The sequence below is a fragment of the Falco naumanni genome, chromosome 10 (assembly GCF_017639655.2).
Source record: "Falco naumanni isolate bFalNau1 chromosome 10, bFalNau1.pat, whole genome shotgun sequence".
Classification (NCBI taxonomy): Eukaryota; Metazoa; Chordata; class Aves; order Falconiformes; family Falconidae; genus Falco; species Falco naumanni.
This window is the reverse complement of record NC_054063.1, coordinates 22,552,584-22,575,784: the sequence shown is the minus strand read 5'-3', so window position 1 is coordinate 22,575,784 and position 23,201 is coordinate 22,552,584. Positions and strand designations below refer to the sequence as shown.

At 44.3% G+C, this 23,201-nt stretch overlaps 2 protein-coding genes across 3 annotated transcripts; one reads left to right on the top strand and one right to left on the bottom strand.

The window, feature by feature from the left end:
• Positions 1-105: 105 nt before the first annotated feature.
• On the bottom strand, positions 106-8,006 carry ZGPAT (zinc finger CCCH-type and G-patch domain containing). Its single transcript, XM_040608998.1, has 6 exons — positions 6,934-8,006; positions 6,114-6,247; positions 5,175-5,333; positions 4,005-4,136; positions 2,776-3,193; positions 106-2,311 (listed from the first exon to the last, which is right to left on the bottom strand). Exons 1-6 carry the CDS (start codon positions 7,578-7,580, stop codon positions 2,173-2,175), a joined length of 1,629 nt encoding a protein of 542 aa, XP_040464932.1. The 5' UTR covers positions 7,581-8,006; the 3' UTR covers positions 106-2,172.
• Positions 8,007-8,217: 211 nt separating this feature from the next.
• Positions 8,218-20,715, top strand: ARFRP1 (ADP ribosylation factor related protein 1). Of its 2 annotated transcripts, none has more exons than XM_040609004.1 (8): positions 8,218-8,266; positions 9,668-9,767; positions 10,168-10,255; positions 10,730-10,812; positions 11,263-11,344; positions 11,839-11,909; positions 18,215-18,315; positions 19,821-20,715. In XM_040609004.1, exons 2-8 carry the CDS (start codon positions 9,675-9,677, stop codon positions 19,906-19,908), a joined length of 606 nt encoding a protein of 201 aa, XP_040464938.1. In that variant the 5' UTR covers positions 8,218-8,266; positions 9,668-9,674; the 3' UTR covers positions 19,909-20,715. The 2 variants fall into 2 exon arrangements, with proteins under 2 accessions (XP_040464938.1, XP_040464939.1); XM_040609005.1 differs by lacking the exon at positions 8,218-8,266 and adding an exon at positions 18,432-18,471 and having other exon boundaries at positions 9,674-9,767.
• Positions 20,716-23,201: the final 2,486 nt, after the last annotated feature.

Here is a 23,201-nt window from a genome sequence, read left to right as displayed (position 1 = left end):
CTAGCTGGTTTTAGCTGCAGCTCTCTGCCCGCAGGGAATATAAGGAAAGAATAGGTCACCGCAGATCATCACCACCTTGCAAAAGAACAACGCCTTACAAGGACAGAGGGGGAAAAATAAAAATCAACTTTATTCACAGGGACGTGAACTGTCTTGGGTGGGAGGCAGCAGCCATTTGAGTAGGAGTCTGAAAAGTAAGGCTGTGGAAATCCCAAGGAAAGGTCAAAACACGACTTAGCTGAGACACAGGGCTAAGAGACCCAATTCTGAAAGAGATGACGGTGTTAAATAGTGTCAGAGAACACAACAAATCCAAGAAATTTCTCAGCCCAGCTCAGCTCACCGGTCATGGGCCACTTCAGCGAGCACTCATGCTAAGCTGGGCACATCAATCCTTGTCACCACCCAACCTGTGAGTGTGGGAAATAAACACTCATTTGCGAGGGAAGGGCACTGAGCAACCATCGTTAAACCCTTAAGTTAAGCCGAGTGTGTGAACATGAACTGAGAACAACGAAGATGATACAGCTGATTTAGTTAGAAACTGATAGATGCTAAAGTGCTCAAGGCAGCCCACGCCACCTTGCACATCTACACAGTGCTTATCATAGCAGGATCCAAGCGCTCTTCAGGAGAGTCACTTGTAACAGGTTTCCTGAAGACGTTAATCTTGTTTACTTTTGCTGTTACTCTGTGTTTTCTAAGATGTGTCTGCAGCGATGCTAAATCCCACATGACTTGAACAGCTCTGATCGTATCTCCTTCAGCCTTAGATTTTCTGGTTAGTTTGGCAGCCTGACTCTACCAGTAGGCGCAGCCCTGCCCAGGCTGACAGCTCTAGAAGTTGCTTGGGAACAGATAAAAAAGGCGGTACTAAAGAAGCAAAACTTTTCATTAGAAAAATGACTCGGAAGAAAAGGAAATAGATAAATTAAAAGAAAAATGTGTCTTTAAGATACTGGCATGAAACTGCAAACAATTATTTTTTTTTTTCTAAAAGCAATTACAATGCACAAGTCCCACCAGAAACGGAGTCTGACAAAACCACCATCTCCTCTGGGGCAAGGACTGCCTGCCGCCAACGCAGAATATAACCTAGGGAAAAGACATCCTTCCTGTCCAAAGACTCTCCACGCTGCAGGGAAGGGCACTTCTCTTGCTTGGCCTGCTTCCAGCATAGCCTGACGCTCCCCCACAGGCAGGGCTGCCTGCTGGGCACATACAGACCTCCTGATCTTTGTGCTCATCCAGCATCTGGGCCCTGAGGATTTTCAGTAAGAGGACCTGCGTTTGATGAGCCATCTAGGACAGAAAAACTCAAGTAATGATGGCAAAAATCTTAAGGTTCCCTGGGGAGTTGTTCCCAGCTAGGAGGTTTGAGGATCCATTACTCTGCTGTGTTACTCCCCCAGCTTTGGCACGCTACTTGCGGAACCACGCAGCTTTCCATGCCAAGTCAATGAGTTAGGCTACAGCATGTCCTGGGATACTCTTACAGTCAAACTGATGAAACCTGATGCGTGAGACCACTAGTACCAACCTCTGAGCTGCCAGCTTTCTGTCTATTCTTTACACCAGGGCTACAAGGAACTGCTCCCCAAAGCAATGGGTTCTCAGACAAAGCCCACAGCAAAAACCAGAAGGTAGAGAGCAGCTGAAGCAACTTGCCTTTGTTGTTTTCACCCAGTACAAGCCTTTTCTGCTTCACCAGAATGTGCTCGGGACCCTGCCTCCACTTGCATTCGTCAGTTGGCTGCAAACACAAGCCACAGTTGATGGCAGGATGTGGGGCTTTCAAAGCCCCTCCTCAGCCGGTTCGCAGCCAGCGACGTTATCACCCAAGTAGCTACAGACTCTGGAAGGAGATGCCACCACAGGGATAACAGAGGAAAAAAGTGTGCAAGAGAACAGAGAATCGTATTTCTTGTAGCTAGTCCTTATACAAGGCTCAGGCTTACTGAATGCTTGCAGGGCTGGACGGATGCACACCTCTCCCCCTCCCCGCAGAGCTCAGAACCACCTAGTTTTAGAAACTGCTGCTTTTCAGCCCAGTTTTCAGGCTGGGCAGCCTGAGGCCCAGAGGAGCAGGATGGCTCAGCCAGGCTCTGAGACCACGAGCACCGGGCCTGACTTGGAAGGATAATCACTGCAGTCAAACGCCTTTCTCAGAGACTAGAACTCAGTCATCTTCTTATGCGTGTCTGCTTTCTTCTGCTCCCGCTGCAGGCTGGCTTCCTGGGCCTGCAGCTGCCCCAGCTGTTTATGTGCATTAGCCAGCTTCTCCTCCAGCTGAGCTGTAGCAATGCTGTGCCTGAAAGCAAAAAGTATTACAGCAATGTCATCCTGCACGGTAAGATCAAAGGACTGTCATCACCCCAGGAGGGTTTGCCCTTTCCTGTGGGATAAGTGCAAGTGATCTGCTGAAAGCCAGGAAGAACCCGATGTTCAGCACAGTCTGGGCTAGAAAATGTACTCCTGCGATGCTCAACAGCAACGTGGCAGAGATGGCCACGAGAAGGAAAGGACTCCAGTACCTTCCTGCAGAGAGCCCCCCTCTGCCACAGCCTGAATTCCAGCCAAAGAACCCCAGATGCACCTGCCAGTGTCCAGACTGGTCTGAAGCACACACTAAAAGTCCCTCTCCCCCACTCCCCCTTAGGTCTCATCCAGATGTTTCACTTGTTCCTCCCTATACCTCATTTCAAGGCCACCCCTTCCCAGAAGCGCCAAGAATCCTCAGCTCATCCTGCAGTCCCAAACAGAATGTTTTCCTACCGCCCAATGTTGCGTGCCAGGGCCTGCTGGATTCCTCTGATATCCTTCTGTGTTTGTTCAATCTTCTCCATTGTCTGGAAGAGGTGGACACTCAGGGCTTTCTTAGTGCTCTTGCTAGCGTGGTAGATCTCTTTGCTGTTCCTCTCTGGCATTGCCATCCCTCCAGCCTTCTCCCCGGTACTCTTCCCTCGCAGTTTTTCATTCAAAAAGTCAAACACATTGTGGGAAGGCTTACGGCTGCCCGCCGGGGACTGTCCACAGCTGTTCCCCTTTGCTCGGCATTTCCTTGATTTGCCTGGGTCCAGCTTCCCCTGTTTCTTTTTCTGAAGCACCTCAGCACACTGGTCAAGGGACTTCCCTCGAGGAAGTACCACAGCCTGCACTGGCTCCACTCGGCCTTCAGAATTCTTCCCTAACCCTGAGGAGAGACACCAAGGGAATACTGCAAGTGAGGATATCCCCTCTCCAAATCACCTCCCACCACAAGCTCATGTTGACAGTGACAAGCTTAGAACAAGCAGACGGGCTTCTGAGGTACAGAGAGCCCCAGCTACCACCCAAGTCAAGGGGAGCGGCGAAGGCCCCGGCACAGTGGATGCAGACGCTACGACAGGAGCCTTCTACAGCAAAAGATACGGGATAAAAAGCCCGAGGCCATTCATCAGGCCGGTTTCTGTGAAACTAGGTTCAGCCCTCACATTCTCAGCTTCTCAAGCCAGGTTCTTCCTAAAACTGGTTTGGTTCCTCTGGGAGAACTATAGACAAATGCAAGCAGCAGACTGCCCTCCTAAAGCCCCCAAGGCTCAATACAATTTGTGTAGCAAGAAGCTAGTTCAGCAGGCTTTGAAGTCTGCGTCTTGAGCCAGGAGATGCTTTAACGCAGACATCAGAAGCTTCATAGATCAGTTCCCTTCTACCTAAAGCCTTTGAACATTTCATATGACAGTTCTCATGGCTTTAATCATGAACTTGACCAGGGCTCCAAATGCCTCCAATTTTTGCTATGGCCATACAGGGGCTGGTGCACACATATACCTGTAGTTCAATTAAGTTATCCCTTCTTGCCTTCTAACGCAGCTGTGATTCATCACACAGCTTGAGCCTTATCTGACAGGCCCTTCAGCACAGAGAAGTTACAGTTCTACCCAAAATCTTATTTTTCTTAACTAGTTTTAGGATCCATCAAGCAGTCAGGCTCTCACAGCAGCAGGACCGCCTTCTCCCCTTACCTTTTCCAAATTCGTATCCCATCTGAACAAGCAGTTTGGAGCCAATACCACGAGTATGGGCTTCCCAGCCACCAAAAGAGGAACTGCATGCAGGAGTCCACTCCCCGTTCTCTGGAACTCTTGAATCTATCACTGTGGCACAGAATAGAAGAAACAGTGAAACACAAACCCAAAGCTTCTACACAAACGCTTCATCCAGGGCACCCATGGCATGAAAACCCCTCAGGAGGCAGTACAATATACTTCTCCCACCCTAGAATCACTCAAACAATCCTCCAGCCTTACTTAGTTCCTATTGAGCTGCCACTTTTTATGAACACTGTATAGCGAGTCACTTAAATGAGAGCTCTCACTTGATTCAATGCATATTCCATCTCACACTTCCAGGCAGAATCATCCAGAAGTTTTACGCTTCCTTTCCTTCCTTCTAGGATGGTGATACAGGCCGACATAAACCATTAGAGTAAGATTTGGCACAGTGGCAGGTAATACTTATTCTGTGCCTCCAGCTCATGTCTCTGGTATGAAGCTCCTCTAGGCCACAATGCTAATGCTGTGTTATTAGGATCCAATAACCTCTATTAGGCTAAGTGTAAAGAGCTCTAGGACACAACTTTGTCCCTGTGACGTAACTGTGCTACTAGCGCAGGGACAGAGTAATCTCAAAGAAGTCACTTGGGCTCTCTCTGCGTCAGCTTTCAATAATAAAACAGGGCATGGCTGCTCCTGTGACCTCATCAAGGCACTGGAAGGATCAAACACGCAAAATTACTCTTGTACTCTTGTGTCATGGAACTCCACAGAGCTCCCAGAGATGAGGAAGTCTCCCGATTCACTCGTCAGCCAGTCACATAAAGAACAGACTCAGAGCTGGGAACTCAGCACTAAAACATCACACCCTGTTCTTTCACGTGTTGGAAGTTCCCATGGAAACCTTCAACCTTTGCTGGCCCAGTCATCTGCATAAACCAAGTATTTTCATTTGCAATTGTAACATAATAGCTAATTCCCATTCTCTATCTTTCAGCAACACATAAAGAGATTAGTTATTCTTTCATCAGAGGTGAGACACTTTTAATGAAAGCTCCAGGAAAGTAATCCAGTAGGTCCCAGAGAAAGGCAGATGTAGATCACAAGTCACTTTTGCTCACACCGTCCCCGCTCTCTTACCTTTAGCATAACCAGAATCATCAACACTGTCTTCATCAGACTCAGCAGATTCGGCACCATCTTCACTTCGCAGCGGGGGAATGACACTATCTCCTTCCACAACAGCTTCCTTGAGCAGCAGGGAATCGAACTTCACAGTGTAGTAACCACTGTCGATGTCTACAGAAGGGAAAGCAAGGACAAGAGTTCCAGTAAGTCTCCAATGCGCAGCTGGCAGAGGGCTTTCAAAAACAGAGTTGGCTCCAGTGGAATGACACAGGCAAGGGGGAAGGCCCAAGGAACGTGTGGTTTAAAAAATGCTGGCTTATCTTTGTGCTTTAGATTTCTGTTTCGGACAGAGAAGCACCCACTGCAGTGAAAAGCTATTTCCACAATGCCTATATGTTGATACTTAAAGGTTTATTTCTAAAAATGAAGAAAGATGGGCTGTTGAGAAATGGAATTAAAGAGGTTAGACCTGCTCCTCTGTGACCTAATAACAGACGAAGAAATATGAAAAGAGAGAATAAACCTTCACTCTTCCCAAGACATGGGGAAGCTTGTATCAGCAGGTGATAGGCAGGGCCAGCTTCCATGTCTTTTGGTTAAACAGGAGCAGATTATTGCAATTCTAACCTAATATGCATGCAAATTCCTGCAATACCTGCTTCTTCCCTTCTGGGGCAGATAATGACCACATAGTCATATCCCTTCCACATTCCTGCTCTGTATGTCTCCTTTTTGTCTAACACTTTCCTGTTTTCCAGACTATTCCCTTCCCAAGCCTGACAAAATTCAGAATGTTTTCTCAGCTATGTCGAGATTTTCAGTTTAGGGCTGCAGCTACATAGCTGATGTTTTTCTGTCATTAACCAAAATAGTCAAGTCTTATATTCACATAAACATCAGCCTTCATCTTCCACACAGAATCCTGGCAAAGCACACTCAAACACGACTCACCAGTTATTTTTGCAGTGTACCATATTCCATCGCTGTGTTTCGCCAGGCAGGCTGAGCCCACCTCCAGCGTGCTCAGATTGGGCTCCTGAAATGGCTGAAGCTCCTCCACAGACACCACTTGCCCGTGTGAAAACCTGCCAGAGGAGGCAGAAGAAGAATTATCTCCATCTCATTTCAGCAGGCTTGAAATAAAAATTGCTTCCTGCCTTAAAGGAAATGCGAACAAGCTGTCAGCAGTGCTGAATCTTCACCAGTAGTTACAGAAATTTTATCGTGCATTATTTCATTTACACAGGTTATTCATTTTTCACCATAAAACATTATTTATATCATGTAACAAAGACCGCATCCTACCCCAGACTTAAGCTCTCCTTCCTAGTGACACATTCAGCAAAAAAGTTCACAGGTCTTTTGAGATAAACAGGGTCACACTTGTGTGGGTCTCTGGGCCAACCTCCTCCAAAGACGGAGACTCTACAACCTCTCTGCACAACTGCAATGTATGCACTATTGACAGACAAGCTTTGGTGTTTTATTTTAAAATACTTGATTGGTTATTAATTTAGCCACTCGACTGATTATGTAAAATCTCTGCAACTTTCCCATGGGATCTTCCATTTAATCTCTGCATTTGCTAAAGAAAACAGCTAAAGGGATGCCATGCTTACCATAACACATTTTTAAAACATAAACAAAAAGGCAAAATTTCATTGGGTAAAAAAGCCAAACGGTACAAACTCAAAGGTTTAACTCTTTGTGTGACAAGGCCGTTAGCTATGGGAAGGACATAAGCCCCCTCCCACCCCTTTTTCTTTTTTACCGACAGTTCTCTTTAAATCTGCATTTGTCATCCAAGAAGAACGGGCATGGCTTCAACGACTTGTGAGTCGGATAGAGATACAGCACTCTGACTCCTGCACTGCCGTCTTCTAAGTCCTCTGTCCCCACAATCATGGCATTATGGTACTCCAGGGTCCCCCAAGAGCTGTAGTAGGGGGCTTTAACCTTCATTCCGCTCAATTCCTCCTCCCCCTCCTCTCTGTCAGACTCCACCTCTTCTTCACTGTACTTTGATTCACTTTTGTCATCAGTTTCTTCATCTCTCTTTGATGATATCTCACTGTTATTAGCTGAAGGCTTCTCATCAGTTCCAAGCTCAGCAATGGCTTCCTTAAAAGCAGCATACTCCTCATCCTGCGCAGAACTGTCTGGGTGGGTGTCCTGCTCCAGAAGGCCTACTGGAGAGGATGAGGAGGAGGCATTTGTATCTAGAGTAGCCAGAAGTTTGCTCTTTCTAACAGACACCAGGCTGGACTCGGTCAGTTCTATCAGCTGCTTCAAATCTTCCTGCAACTGAATCAAGTCCGACTGCTGTGAGGGGTCCAGGCCTGCCCCTAAAGCCAGCTCCACTTGCTGCAGCTGGGCATTGTAGCTCTGAATTGCTGCTTCCAGACTCTCTTCATCCATTATCAGCAAAAAAAAGGTGTGTTTAACTGTGTTCTCTCCGGGAACTCACAACACATTCGAAATGTTTACTTAAGACGAGCAACTTTTTGGATAACAAGCCCTTGTCTGCAGAAGCTACCATCTACCCCGCCGCCTCGCTTCTTCCCTCGGAAGTAACCAGGTCGAAGCTCCTGCAGCAAACGGGCGGCGACAGGCGATGAGGGAGGCCGAGGGGAGGCCAGGCCCTGCCCTCCCCCGCCACGGCGCCCGCTGGAGCGCGCCGGGCTCACACACGGTACCGCTCCTCCCGCAGACTGGTCACTGGCGGCGCGACCCCTCCACCACGGGGCTGCCAGCAACTCCCCAACTTGACTCTGCCTCAGCCGCCCCACTCACCCCTCAGCTCCCCCTTCCCCTAGAGCGCCGCCGCCATGACACCCACCAGCTTCCGGCCCCCCGCGCCCCACTTCCGTTTTCCCCGGCCAGCGCGTTACGCCACTCAGCGGCGAGACCGTCCCCCTACTGCGCTTGCGCACTCCTGTCCCCCGGCGGGCCGTGGTGCAGGGCATTCTGGGATCTGTAGTCCACGCACCCCCTCGCAGCCCCGCCCGGCGCGGCGCGAGAACTACACTTCCCAGAGTGCCCCGCGCGGGACGGCGCCGGCGGCCCAGGCCGGTGGGCAGCGTTGAGGAGCTGCCTGGCGGGAGGTGTCTCCGGTAGCTGGTGAGGGGCCGCGGGTTTCGGGCGCGGTCCTCCGCCTTCCGCGCCCGTAGGGCGTTAGGGACCGCGGCGGGGCCCGCAGGGCACGGCTGGGCCTGGAGCGGGCCTGGGAGGCGGCACCGGCCCAGCCCGTCCCGGGACCTGGCCGCGGGCCGTGAGGGGGAAATGGCGGGGAGGGCCGGTTTCCCCCTGCTGCCCTGTCAGACCGTGGCAGGGGGAGGAGAGGGGGATCTCCCGGGTCTAGGGGACACGAGGCGGTGCTTGGGCATGGCTCGGATCACCTGCTGGCCCCAAGGGGGAGCGGGCCGGAGGGGGGGGGCCCAGCCTGGGCCTCTTGCAGAGCTGGGTATGAAGGGTCCCGGCCTGTACCTGTGGAGGGGCAAAGCCCCTGTGCCCCGAGGTGTCCTGTCCTCATGCTGAGTGCCCCAGCCTGAGGAATCCCTTACTTCTGGTCCAGAACGCTTTTTCCTTTCCTGTAGGTAGCAGCGTTTGACTTCAAAGTGATTGCTTACCTTCTCACTTGCTTAAGGACAGTTGCCTCTCAAAGTCTTTGCCTTGAGGTTCTCTTTGTGTTCAAACAGGAGAGTTGTTGCAATGTTGTGTGAGTCAGCTGTAGTGCTTGGTACCAGTACTTCCCGCATCTTGGCAAGTCTTCTCTGCCTTGGTTGCAAATGTGACAACAGAAAAAGTGTGGGTTTCTGCAGGTGTCGGGTGTCGCCTTGCCTGATTCTCAGTCTTGTGCTTTTGCCTAGCTGACTGGCCTGTTTTGTCTTCATGGCATTCTAAGATGACAAAACACTTGTATGGTGGATACTGTAACAAGATTGTTGCTGGGTAAGGCTTAAATTAAGATAAGTAGGGGGTCTTAGGCACCTTTTGGATACGCTGCACTCTTGTTTGACTATTAAAGCTCCCATGATACTGTTATATGGATCAGGAACAGGGAGTGGGGGACCAGCCTGTACATTCTTGTTCAAAATACTTATTCTGTGTATTTGTATGAAGTTGGCTTCATTTTCTTTGGGTCTTACGTGTATTGCAACAAGCATTCAAGCTCTTCTTTGGCTCTCCTTTAAGCCCCAAAGCAGACAGGGTAGTTTTCCAATGAGGGCTGAGTCTGCAGTGGATGCTGGGCACTATGTGCAGAAACAGAGGTTAGGCTTTTTGGAAAATAATGCCTCACTTGTATGCATTTGAAAATTTCATTTTGAGCCATTTGTGTGGTCTCTCTTGGATCTGTGATTTGTCCTGGGATTGCCTCGCTATGAGAGTTATTGACAAAATAATAATATCATTTACCTGTCTGGTGTTGGGAAGAACTTGTATTGTGGAATGAGAGACTTTTGGAAGTGACCCGTTTGTTAATGATTTCCTCGTACTTGTTTCAGGAGCAGGATGTATACTCTGCTGTCTGGACTCTATAAATACATGTTCCAGAGGGATGAGTACTGCGTCTTGATCCTTGGTTTGGACAATGCTGGTAAAACCGTAAGTGCTGTTTATTAACAACTGTGTGGAAGGCACACGCAGTTCTAAACATCCTCCAGAGATAAAACTTCCAACAGACAGGTCAGTCTTTCTTTGGCTGTGTTGTGAGTTATTTGGCTGTATTAGTGATGTCACACCAAAGAATCAACTTTTCCCTCTTGCTTAAATTTAGCATAAGCTTTCAGGGATGTAGGTGAGGCTTTGTTAATCCCGTAATCACCTGTGATCATCCCTTCTTCCCTTGCTAAAATAGGGAACAAGAAGAGTGGTTTGTTCCAGGGTTAGGTAGGGCAGTATCTGTTGGAGAGGATTCTGCAGAAACGAAAAAGCAGGTTTGGGTTAGCATTACCCCAGCCAGCAAAATATTTGAGAGTAAATACTTTTTCTTATTCCTTTTCAGACCTTCCTTGAACAAACTAAAACTCGATTTAACAAGAACTACAAAGGGATGAGTTTGTCCAAAATCACAACCACTGTAGGCTTAAACAGTAAGTAAATCTGTTTGGATTTTTTTCAGCTTTCCTGCACAGTTAGACAACAGTTGGTTCTTGTTTGAAATATTTAAGAATTGACAAGGGCAACATAGTTGTAGAAGTAGGGATCATATCTCCAAGCTCCCCACGTTCTTCTGTAAGAGAATAAAATAGGCTTTCTTAGCTTATGAGGAAAAAGCCTTGAAATGTTAAAAACCTAAGTATCTCATCTCAGTGCTACGGTCCAAGGTTAAGCTAAATTTCACTGGTTCATGGGCTTCATTCTGATATTATTTGCACTGATATGACTCTGACATTAGTGGTCACCCTTTGCGAAGGTACTGTTCAGTTGTAGAGTGTAGCCACTCTATGTGATTTGTTCCTCTGGAAGACTGTTCTACCCCAGATTTCTTAGAGGGATGCACAGTTGTTTGTGCTTTAGAGACTGCCTTTAATTTTCATTTGATTGTCTTTTCTTCTTTCCCTTAGTTGGTACTATTGATGTTGGCAAAACTCGGCTAATGTTCTGGGATCTTGGTGGACAGGAGGAACTACAGTCTCTTTGGGACAAGGTAGCAGATGTTTTTTGGTGTTTTTTTTTCTTTTATAAATATTTTGATCTCTTAGAATTGAATCAGTATGATCATTTAGTAACCATACAAGCTTATTGGTATTTAGCATCAACACTTTTCCAGACATTCAACTAGCAAGTTTAGCAATGATAATGCTTAATATTTGCATTATTATTTAAAGGCAGCAAATTATCAACCTGTATCTGGGGTTTTGTCAGCAGAGAGAAGCTTTTTCACCTGCTGTATTCAGTAGGCCTGCAAACAGAACAGGCAATGTATTTTCTGTGCCACTCTTCTTCTCTCCAGACAAATAATACAAAGACAGCTGGTACTAATTGGTTGATTTCTTCCATGTTTATCCACATTATACTGAATTTAAAAAAAAAAATCAGAAAGAGGAACAAATGGTCCTAGCGGATAGATACACTACTACTTGTGTTATCCTTTCAGTATTACGCTGAATCTCATGGAGTGATCTATGTTATTGACTCCACTGATGAGGAGAGGCTCTCGGAATCTAAAAGAGCTTTTGGTGAGTACCTTGTGTTTTAGCTGTACGGTGGTGTCACAATGTACTGTGGCACAGTTCTCTCGTTACTGTCATGACTGTTACTGTGTCCTTGAAGTAAGCTGTGTGGCCTGTTGGTGACACATCTGTAGCACTTCTGCACTTTTTTGTTGAAGTCTGTCTGGTCTGTAACACAGGACTCTTTTGTTGCTTATAATGATCTTGAATCTCTTTCTGTGCTTATGCTAATGATTTTGAAATTTTTATTTCTTATTCTGTATTTATCACCATTAATTTTCAGCAACATGCTTGTTGATCAAAATAAAGTTTGGAGTTTGATCTGGAAAAAAATTCTGTGAAGAAAATAGATACAAACCTCCAGATCTAAGGAAACTAATGCAGGAAGGAGCCTCTTGCTTCAGTCCCTGTGTCCAGATGGTCTGTCAGGCATTTGCACAACTTTTATCTTCCTGAACTTGCTAAACCTCTGTTTTTGTTTCTGTTCCTTTGCTTTGTAGAAAAGATGATTACTAGCGAAGCTCTGGAAGGGGTTCCCATTCTGGTGTTAGCTAACAAGCAGGATGTAGAGGTAAGATTATTGAAGATTTACTTCTTAAGTGAGTGAATAAGCCTTGGAAAGGTGAGCTCTGCATGCATGTTAAATTTGTTATACATTCGTGGGCTGATCCTGTGGTGCTTTCCCACTGCTGTAAATAATTGCTTTGAATTTAGTTTTTATTTTTTTCCTTTCTCCTCCAACGTTTTTCCAGTGGCATAAATGGGCTTACTACAGGCACATCAGTCTCAGCTGTTTTGAGATTTGTATGTAAACAGAACAGACTATGTAGCTGTGGTGGGTCTTTCTTTACTGTGATTTGATATCTTGATACTGTTTTTTCCTGTTGATCAGAAAAAGAATGTTTAGTGCACTTTGTTTATGGTGCTCTACTGTTACTGGGAACAGCACAACAAATGTGAAGCAATACTGCCCATTTCCCATAAACAGATAATATCTAATCAATGAAACATTCTGTTTGTCCTAGAACATTCCATCTATGACAGCAGTGAATGGCAAGGAATGCCTTTTCTTGGTAGTATAATTTGAATTCTTTCTGGTACATCCAGAAATGCAAAACTTTTGGTTTGTATTTGACAAGTCAGTGGGCATTACAGTGTGACTGTCTAGGCAACGCACCCAGGCCAGTCTTCATCTCCCCCAGCACAGGAAAAACTGAAGTGCTCCCCCAGCACATTTTCCTCCTCCTTTCCACCCGTTGTACCTGCAGTTCCAGTACTGCAGTTCGAGTGATTAATCTCTAGATGGAGCCTGAGATCTTCAGTAGATTTTGGAGTACCAGCCCTGGCAGCTGTGATCAGTATCTGTTTCTAAGTATGCAAAAACTTCCCAGCTTTTCCTCCTGGACTTTACACCTACTTCAGTGAGTGTACTTGTGGGAAATACTTGAGACTTCCATAGAAATAATTTTGGCTTTGAAGGAGGGTTTGGTTACACTTTGTGTGTATGACAATTTTTTTTGGATGATCATAAGATTATCTAGTTATAGAAATAAAAGACATGTAATTCCATTTAAAAGACAGTGTGAGATTGAGACAGAATGCTCATTTATGGTCCTGACTTCGCTGTGATCTCTGGTATGTGGGGAAATTGACTGTCTTTTCTGTGTGGAAACCAAAATATTAACTCTTGTATTACCACACAAGACTACAGCTTTACAGCAGGGAGCAGTCTGCACTCCTGCCTTTAGCTGTTGAGAAATAAACTATATGCAGTGACCTGGAAAGCTGTTCCAGTTTTCCTTATGGCTGTATATGCATCTTTTGTTATGGGTGTACTGCAAATGCCAGCTCTTCTGGCACCCTAGCCAGACTAAAGAAATAAAAGATGGACAAGTGGACTTCTTTGTATGGTTAAAGGAGTTATTTGAAACAGGCTTTCAGGATAAAAACTATGACTGGCCCCTTGCCCTTTCTGGAGGGTCCAGGACCAGCTCATAGGTGTAGGACAATTATGCAGTCATAGAACAAGAGCTTAGCAAAGCCGTACCGCCTGGAGGTATGCCTATTTTTAAGAAATACCTATATTGTATATTTAGAACTCTACTGCTAGAGTGTGACCTTGGATATGGACACAGAGCAGAGAGACATCAATGCTATTAACAAAACATTAAGGGGACTATAGCTTATTTTTGAGTAATTATTTAGGTTCACTTAAGCAAGGTTTAGAAAACTAGAAGGCATGTTTCTCTTCCACTGATCTAGCAGAATCAAAGACCTCTGGAAGGAAGTTGAACGCTACAGAATTATCATTGCTAGAGTTTTTTCTGCTCTGGATCTCCAGACATACAATCGTAGTGAGGAATTCTCACCAGTATCCCTCTGTTGTTAATGTGGATCATGACAAGGGAGGATAAGCGGTATCTTAACCTTGTTGGTATTTGCAGATGAAAGATGATGATTACATCTTTAAAGGCCAGCAGAAGACTTGTGAAATATATCAGAAGTAGTACATCTGAAATAATTATTGTTTTTTTTCAAGTTTACATTCCTCACAGTAAGCTAACAAAAATTCTGACTCAATGCCTGAAATTACATAAAGTGTAAGGATTTTTTGGCCCTGATGCTAAATTTCTCAAAGAAAAGCATTCTGCTGTTAATAGGCACCACTACCCTGGGGTAAATTGCCTCCACTTAGCGCTGCCAAGCATGAGCAGTATTTGGCCATATCAGGAGATGAAACACAGTCATGGACTGCAAAACACCAATTCTAAATGCTGTGTATGATCTTTTTTTTTTGTACCAGGAGAATGCTCTGTGTTTAGCAGGGGCATCAAAACTGAATCATTCTGTAATTAATTAGAGGACTGGGTCAAGTGTATGTTGTGGGAGGGAGTTTGGTATGTTTTATAAAGGGACTATTGCTTTATAGGGGAATTGAATGTCTAATATATAATAGTTCATGTGGACTCCCTTGCAAGTCAGAATGCTGCTTTTGAAACTACTGGGCACTTTGGCTCAGCTACTGTTCACTGCAGAAAACGCTGCAAAATAAGAATTTATATTTGCTATTTTGATGTTAAAAGTTTTATAAAAGTTATATATTTCTGAACTGTACAATGAACTGTTAAAAATGGAAGATAGAATGGTTCGTTTTGGAACACTATTAAAAACACTGGGAAAATGGAGCTGAAAAAATAGCATATGAAAATTACTGGGTGTTGTATGATGTCTTTGGGAGGAAGTTTTGCCTTCTGAATATTAAGGTGATTTTGGAAATTTAATTTGAAATCTCCAGAACGTTGGAAAGCCTATTCATGTATTTGAAAAATGAGAGGAGTCATGCCGAGTAGCAGCATATATTTGATGACTCATAGTGTTATCTGTTTTCCATACAGTTGTTAGAAAATAAGCCTTGTGTGTGATGACCATTCTAATTTCCAGCTTGAGATGCCACAGCTTCCCTGTAAAATTAGTTTCAGTTTAAATAAGCTCAATTTAATTTAAACAAGCTTTAAGTTGTAATTTAAAATAAGCTTGTAAAAAAAGGTAGCACTGAACATGGGTCAGCTTGGTTAGACTTCTTATTAAATAGTTTTACTTAGGCTATCCACCTTTCTGTTGTTTATATTTTAATTCCATTCTACCAATTGATTATTCTTGAGATGGCTGCAGAACCTATACGTCAGGTTTTATCCTGATATGAGACCAAGCAGCAGCACTGTATTTCCTGCAGTGGATCTGGCAGACGAAAAAATATGCAATGCAACCTTTTTTGCCTAAAACAGCCGCTCATGCTTTTCTGCAGGTGACTCCAGAAATGCAGCCTTTGCAGCTTGATACGATCCTAGGTGTACCATTCCTGAGTCTTAATTTGGGTAATGCTGTTCTGAACCCTTCATAAAAGGAATTTTGTTGTGCAGGCGGGTCAGTCCTGGCTAGAACAGGCCTTGAAGAGCCTTCATGAAAAGATGGGTTTCAGTGCATTCTTTTGGGGAAGTTGAGATAGAAGTATGATTTGTCAAGTTGTGTGGGTTTCCTCTGAAGTGTATGGTAGATAACACTGCTCCAGAAAGGTCGTCTGTGGATTTTATTATTTTGATGGTATGCTGTTTGTGATCAGGAATCCAGCTTCCCTAGTTTGCTCTTGATTTATGTGGTTTCAGTTGTGAAACAGAACACATCTGTAAATAAATATTTTGTAATGTCGATGGGGAGGTGGAAAAGAGGGGAACTTGGAAGCCGCAGCTGACATTTTCTCCCCAGCACGAGACGCTCAAATGCTCCTAGTTGAAGTGACGGGTAATCTGCCTCATCCTCTGCTGTAGGATGAGATTCCAGTTTGTGGCTTCCCCTTGAACACTAAAACAAGGCTTCTCTGAATAGATAGTTCAGGGGTGCTATCCCCTCTCATGTGTTAATGTATTTCATCCCAAGGGGAAAAAGATGTTCCTCAGAACAGGGGTAGTATTGTGATGCAGTGACATCCTGTTATAAACAATGCAAATGGTGCAAGGCCTCCTCAGAAGCAAAGCTCTCTGAGGCAGATTTCTGTGGGGAGCAATGGCTGGACAGCTCTGTGGAAGTTAGGGCAGGCCACGATTATACCAGAGCATGAGGAAGGGAAGTTATTATCTTAAAGGTCTTTTCCAACCTAAACAATTCTATGGTTCTGTAAGCTGGGGGAAAAAATGCCTACAGCAGTTGTAAGCTGCACTGGGAAAAGTCAGCTTCTCAAAGGCCTTAAAGATGCATGAGTTGAAGGAGGTGGAATCCCTGTGCTGCTGAGTATGTGCAGGGGTATTGGTCTTCTGGTGGGTTTTGTGAAGTCTGTTGCCTGACTGCTTTGCACAGGCCTGTGCAAATAGAAATAAAGGACAGCATGACTATGCTCTGTGCTGTTATTTCCTACCTTGAACATTTTCTCTCAGATATATTTTAATAAGATTGTAAAATATACCATCATTTAGAAAAGGAGAAATTGTTATACTATGATATTAAGGTGTGATAAGCCTGAAGCATATTTCAAGAAACACTCGCTCAGTTTCAGCAGCCTTAGGGTTTAACCTTCCTGCTGCCAGGTCTCATTGACTGAAAAAAAGGTGATGACATGAAAAATAGCTCAAATTACTGACATGCAGCTCTTCTTCCTTCGTAGTAGTTGGGTAATTGACTTACCTAGAGCTCTGGCTTAAATCAGAGGGCAGTTGCACCTGCCTTTCTTATTTGGCAGTGAACGTTACACCAAAACTAAAGTAGCATCTTTTACAAACTTGTAAGGAATGATTGTTTGGTAGTAATTGCTTGCCCATCTTCCAGACCTACTGGTATGAATTCCAAGTCCAGTCTGACTCCCACTAAAGTTAGTATTAGATTAGGTTTTAAATTGATTTAACTATTTATCCTGTGGATGACAGCTCATATTTATAAACTGCAGATTTTTAATTTGGCAGAAATGGTGAAGTAAGTTTTTAGGGCTTTGGTGCCATGAAGTAAGTAACGTTTCTGGATACAGTTTCTAGCTCATTGATTGAAACTGCGAGTTTGAAATGCAACGTAGGTCATAAGAAAGTAGAGTCATCAGAAGTTGCACAACTAATGGAGTCTAAGCCCTTCACATGGCAAATTGCAAGCCTGGATTCAAGAGCAGTGGGTGAACTGGGTGTTGTTAAACTGCTCAACCCATTTCTTAGTACTTCTGACTTAAAAGCACTGAAACCTGCTTATTTGTCACATGGTCATCCCCACAGTAGTTTCCTGTAATTTCTCCAGAACCTGTATTTTGCAAAATGGATAGCTGGTATCATTAATTTCCATCTTCCTGCTAATTCTAAGGGACAGACTTGTATGAGACTGAATTCCTGTTTGCAAGTAGTCTGTTCTTTCAAAGCCTACATCCACTTGGACTATTCCTTAAGACTCACAAGGGTCTGTTTTGGTGTTTGAGTAAACACTTGCCTAGAACATGTATTTAAGTCTCAAGGCCACCAGACTTTGGTGCCAGCCTGCCTGGCTAGTGATTGATACTTCTACTCCATCCATTGAAGGTCCAAGAAATGTCTTTGCAGAGAGAGGAAGAAAGCTGGGCTTGTGGCTAGCTCAAGTGCTGAAATGGCATGTCCAAGGCTTCTGAGGAAAAAGCGAGCACCGAGATCAGAAAAGGATTTAAAGGCTCATGATTCTTCTTGTCCCTGCTTCCCGTGTTCAGGGAGGAAGGCACAAATCTAGACTTCAGTAGGGCAGGGGTATTTTTGTTGTGTTTGTAACTTCAAGAATAAAAGTTTTGTGGTAACACTGGGATTTATGTCAGGAAAGTAACGCACTGGTTTTCTGGGATGTTTACGCATTTGTGTAGTTTAGAACCACTTCCCACCAATCTCCTAGCAGCCTTATAGAAGTGCAAGAGCTGACGGTGATAAAGAGCAAAGTGACACCAGGCATTAGAAAATGTGCTGCATTCAGTGCTGTCAGCATTTTTTCCTGCAGGTGAAATGCAATCAAGTGCAGGGCAGCCATGCCTTTAGTGTCAAGGAATGTGCTGAGAGCTTAGGAAAAATCAGCGTCCAAGCCATTTTCTGAGAGTGTGCATGTAGGGAGACATGATCCAGGCTATTGGCAAAGAGTCAGCTGGGATTCTGGCAGGTTACACCATTTTAAAAGGCTTTGTAAATAGACATACATACATACATAGTCTTCGGTGAAAAAATAATATGTTCATTTTTTTAGAATGTAAAGAAGTGAGTTTGCTCTGTTAGTGCGTGAGTGGGGTTTAACCTAACAGCATTGTACCATCCTCACTGATGCAGAGCTGTGGATGCGGAAGAAGGTCATCATCTCCTGTGGCATAGAAATCAAGCTCTTCTTTGCTTTCCCTTGCAGACTTGTCTCTCAATACCTGACATCAAGACAGCGTTTAGTGACTGCATTAACAAAATTGGGAAGAGAGACTGCCTGACGCAAGCCTGCTCTGCTCTTACTGGGTAAGCATGAGACTGGGTGGTGTTTTAGTTAACTGAACAGCTGCAGGGCACCGCACAAGCAGAGCAGCGCTATAGGATCTCATAACCCCTGAAAGGGAGCTGTGCTTCCTTCCCAGCAGTGACAGACCTTGTCTGTGAACTTTGGACTCGCACCAGGTCAGTAACTTCATCTGTAAATCCTGCCTATGAAACATGCTGAAAATGTACCGTTGGCTGAGAGCAGTGGGACTTGCAAGCACGTGGAGTTGTTGATTCTTGTCCTTTATTGTGCCTTCTCCATACACAGTAATCTTTGTAGTCATTGGCTTGCTGCTGTCCTGGCTTTTATGTCAGTTGAAAATGTAGCTGTTTATGACACTGCCAGAGAAAAAAGTGGTTTCATTGGTAGTGGTGTAATTATGCTCTTGCTTTCATATTTCTTGGCGTGCAGATGAGCTTTGTTACGTAGATGATACAACAATCTCCAAGACTGTTTGTACACTGGGGACCTCTGTGATTTAAGATACAATGACTAGGCCAGATCAAAATTTGGGACACTGGGCAGCCACATACCACCCAGCTGCGTGCCGTGACCTTGACCAGCCCACTGGATTCCTGATATCCTCACTATTGCACATTGACTCTTGCAATACTTTGGTTATGCTTTCAGTTCTTTGAGTGAAAAGTGCTGTTTGGCATAAGTCAAAAGTACTGTTCCAGATGGCTAGAAATACTCGTCTGAGTTACTGCCTGTACTGAATCCAGCACTTTGAGATGTCTTGTTTTTTTAATCTAGCAAGAAATATGTTTTATTATACAAGCTACGGCAAAGGATAAGAAAAGCTTCTTAGGCCATGAGAAAAATCTCTGTTGACTGCACTGCTAAGAATCAAGTGCCATTAAGCAGATGAATGGCCACAAGAACAAGAACAATGGTTAAGCATTGACTGGAAGAGAAGTGTTAGATAATAATCTCATGAAATGACACCTTTTCAGTTGTTGTGGGTTTTGTACAAACACTTCTAGTTTTGATCTGTGTGGAATTTCCTTTCAAAATTTCTGTTTGAGTTTGCACTAAAATGGTAAGTTGTGGAAGTCCTGGTGGGAAGCTGCACAGCCCACCGATTTGCGGCCCCAGTGCAGATGATTACGGAGCTGGAGCTGGGATTGGAAGATCTGATAAAACTAGCCTGAGGCTTGTAGCAAAAGAAGCTCAAACCAGCTGTCAGGTGGTGTGATGCTTGTTCGTTTCAAGGTTTCCACAGACCTGATGACTAACTAAATTGTATGTAGTTTTGTACAGACATCAGAAAAAAGAGATACATACTGAATTGAAGGAAAACAGATCCCCATTGTTTGTGTGTATGAGAAGCTAATCTCGTAATGCCAGTAAATAACTGCAGCGTGAAACCCTTCACTTGCTCTCGTAAGGGCTCGGTTACGGACTACGTGAGCTACATTTTTGTTCTTGGTTAGTTGGTGTGTTTTAGGTTTTCTTCTTAAATCTTCTCTGCTTATTTCCTTAGCAAAGGAGTGAACGAGGGAATTGAATGGATGGTGAAGTGTGTGGTGAGAAATATACACCGGCCCCCAAGAAAGAAGGACATCACGTAAGGCATGCGAAGTCAGCCATGGAATGGACAGTCTTTTTTTCACACAGTTTTGTGTTCCCTTTAAAGAAGGTGGTCTACTGGATTCCTATTACACCTGATTCTTTACTAAGTTTGAAGACAAACATTCTCTTTCTGTGTCTAAAAAACTTGAGCAAAGAATTCCAGCTGGGTGGGGGGTGGGAATCTCTTACATTAAGTATTAAGTCATTGGCCTGAGAGCATAGACCAAGTGGTAATCTATGCATTGTTGCAGATGTGAAGGACTTAATTTTCTACTGTATTACTTTGTGATTCTTGATTTGTTAGTCTAAGAGGCTGGAGGCCAGTGACATGAAGGAAATCCTGATGGAACTGTGTAGGTGAATACGAAAGGGGAGGGAAAGCCTGGGGAATCGCTGTCCCTTCTAACTGAGAAGTCACTTTGCTGCTCCAGCCCCAGGATTACCATAGAGGGTGTTACTGGCCCTGTTACGCTGCTGTTTGTATAATGGGGAGAGACAGTGTGGATTATAACTCAATCAGTCGGCATGTTGATTTGTAACTTTTACCTGTGGTAGATGCAGATGTGGAAGCCAGCAACTGCAGGAGGTACACTGTTTAAAATGGGTATTCTTAACAGGACATGAACTCCAGGAGCACTGCCTTGCTTTGACTACCAATCTCTGTTGTGCATTCTCTTTAATTGTAAGAATAATTGGTATCTTCTGTAACTGGAATGAATTGAGGCCCTCTCTGTGATCTTTTTAGGCTGAAAGCTGAACCTCTAGGCAGGGAGAAATCAGTATGCAATAAAGCTTCCTACTTTGAACTTCTCTTGCTGAAACAACAGATGTTTGGAAATGGTGGTACTTAGCCCTCTGGTTTTTTGAAAGGCAAGAAAAAACAGAAAAGGCAGCTGTCCAAGTCATATAGTGCACACTTCTTATGTAGCCTACCCAGCTAGTAATTCTGCTGACATATCACTCACATTTCTCCAGATACTTCTTTTTACATGTGTTCTACAGTGGTTTGGCAGTGGGTGGTGTTGTCACATGTTTTAGTTACTCCTAGCACTGGTGACAGTTCTGTGGTAATTGTTCATAATAACTAAGGGGACATTATTCGAGCTGTGTTTGAGCAAGTTAGACAGTAGGATTTGTTTAAAGACGTCTTCTTACTTGGCATCTGTCAAAGAACTTTCTACTAAATTTTCTGCATGCAGCTCATTGCAGGTTTTGGGTGTTTTTACAAGAGAACATAATTAATTCCCTCCCATTTGGGTCAAAGGGTGAGGGCAGCTGCACTAATGTTATTAAGCACATGAAGTCAGTGGAAGTAGTTGCACACTGGAAAGCAGAACCTTCTCAGTAAAGCCAGGATAGGGTAAGGCTAGGCAAACTGTCAGATATCAAATCCCTTTCTCATTACTTGCTGTTAGAACAGGTGATGTAAACAGTACCTGAGTTTGAATTCAGACGGTGCCAATGTCAGTGCCACATCCCAGAAGGCTTAAAATGCAGTAGATCTAACTCAGACACCATTGCATTGGGCTCCTCTGGACCTGGTGATCCGTCTCAGGTTTCTTAGGCTTCTTGTGAATGTAGAGGATCCCTTGAAGATCACTCACCTACTCTAAGAAGCAGCACTTTCTTTAGGGTGTTGCATGTGATGTAGGGCTGGGTGTTTCACGTGTACCCAAGTACTGGATACCCAGTGGCCACTGGTGGTAAGGGACACCTCTCTCACTTGGCCATCTCTGAAAACCTGAGTATTTTCAATGTATCTTTGTGGTCCTGGCTCTTCAGTTACTAGGGTTGGTGTTAACAATTAAACTGAAGATGTAAATCTGTGACTGGTGGACAAAAGTACCTTGCTGATAGATGAAACGCTTCAGTCAAGTAACTTGAAATGTCTCTTTAATGGGACACCAGGGGTTTTCCAAACTTTCCACATACTCTTCTCATATCTGTTCCTCTCCCTATTCCCTAGGAGACCAGGGAGGAAAAAACCATTCTGAGCTTGAGCCCATAGCTGTTCTCACATAGACACAAAGACTGTTTTGTGTCACATATCAGCAGGAGATCTTAAATTAAAGCAAATATTTTGACTTCAGAATTCCCAGTTTCCAGAGTGGGAGAGTCTTTTACTCGGGAAGATGCATCTGCTGTGATAAGTATGAGTATGCTCTGATGTTCACAAGAGATCAGGGAGGATTTCTTTGAAACTGGCAGTGAAAAGTGCAGTATCACTCACAGTTAGCTTCTAGAGCAGTAACAGCAGTTACAGGATGGGGCACACAGATGCAGCTGTTTGGCACTCAAAGTCTGTTTTAGGAAAGTGTGTCAGGTTTTTCCACCATTATAGATAAAGTGCACCTACCTGATACTTTTGACAGATTTCCTGAGTTCTGGGGAAGCCCAGCAGGTAACCTGGGTAAGCTGTTGAATTGCTTTGGTGCGTCCTCCATGCTGCAGCATGACCCAAACGAAGGAATTCAGTTTGATCAGCCTACAGGTGTAAGATAAAGATCTTGCTGTGCAAGCACAACCTGAAGTTAGATTGTGCTGTTCGTACCATGTACAGTTACTTTTCACAAAGCACAAAGACAATGGAGTGTTGCCAAGCCAACTGGGGTTTTCGGTTGTGTCTGCTTCTACATGGTCATAAACGGCTACACAAGGACACTGATGAGTTTCTTCTTCTGTTGGTTTTACTGCCGTTTCAGTCTCTATAAGCTGCTCTGTTCTGCTAATGGTGCCCCAGTACGGACCAATGGAGTAGGACTGAACTGACGTGGAAAAGCATTCTGAAAAGGGATGGCAGTCAATGCATAAGCTTCACTAAAAAAAAAAATCCCACTGGTGTAGCCTAAGACGATAATGCTGGTAGCTGATAACTGTTTTGTATTTTGACCAGTAATTAATCAATAATTTATCGTGTTTTAAACTTGCGCTTTATTGAAGTCCTTACAGGAAGCACAAACTTCTATTTAAAATGCTTTTGCATTGCAAGCAACCCCTCTGCAAGACCTCCAGCCAAAGCGATGGCGTTGCTGACTAGTTCAAATGCAATCGGTTTTCCAGATTTTTAATACATTTGAGATGGACCTATTTTGCCCTTGCCTGTTTACAGCAATTTATTTCTCTGAAGAGGTGCTTTATCTTTCCAAGGTGAAACAGATTCATCATCTGTACTTAGTAATCACTTTTTCCTTTAGCAAGCTTTACGCTGAGGTAAAGCTAAGTGTCTAATAATCATGGTAATTATTCTGCTTGCCTTATTTGAACATTGGCAGAAGATTAACTTTCTCTCACC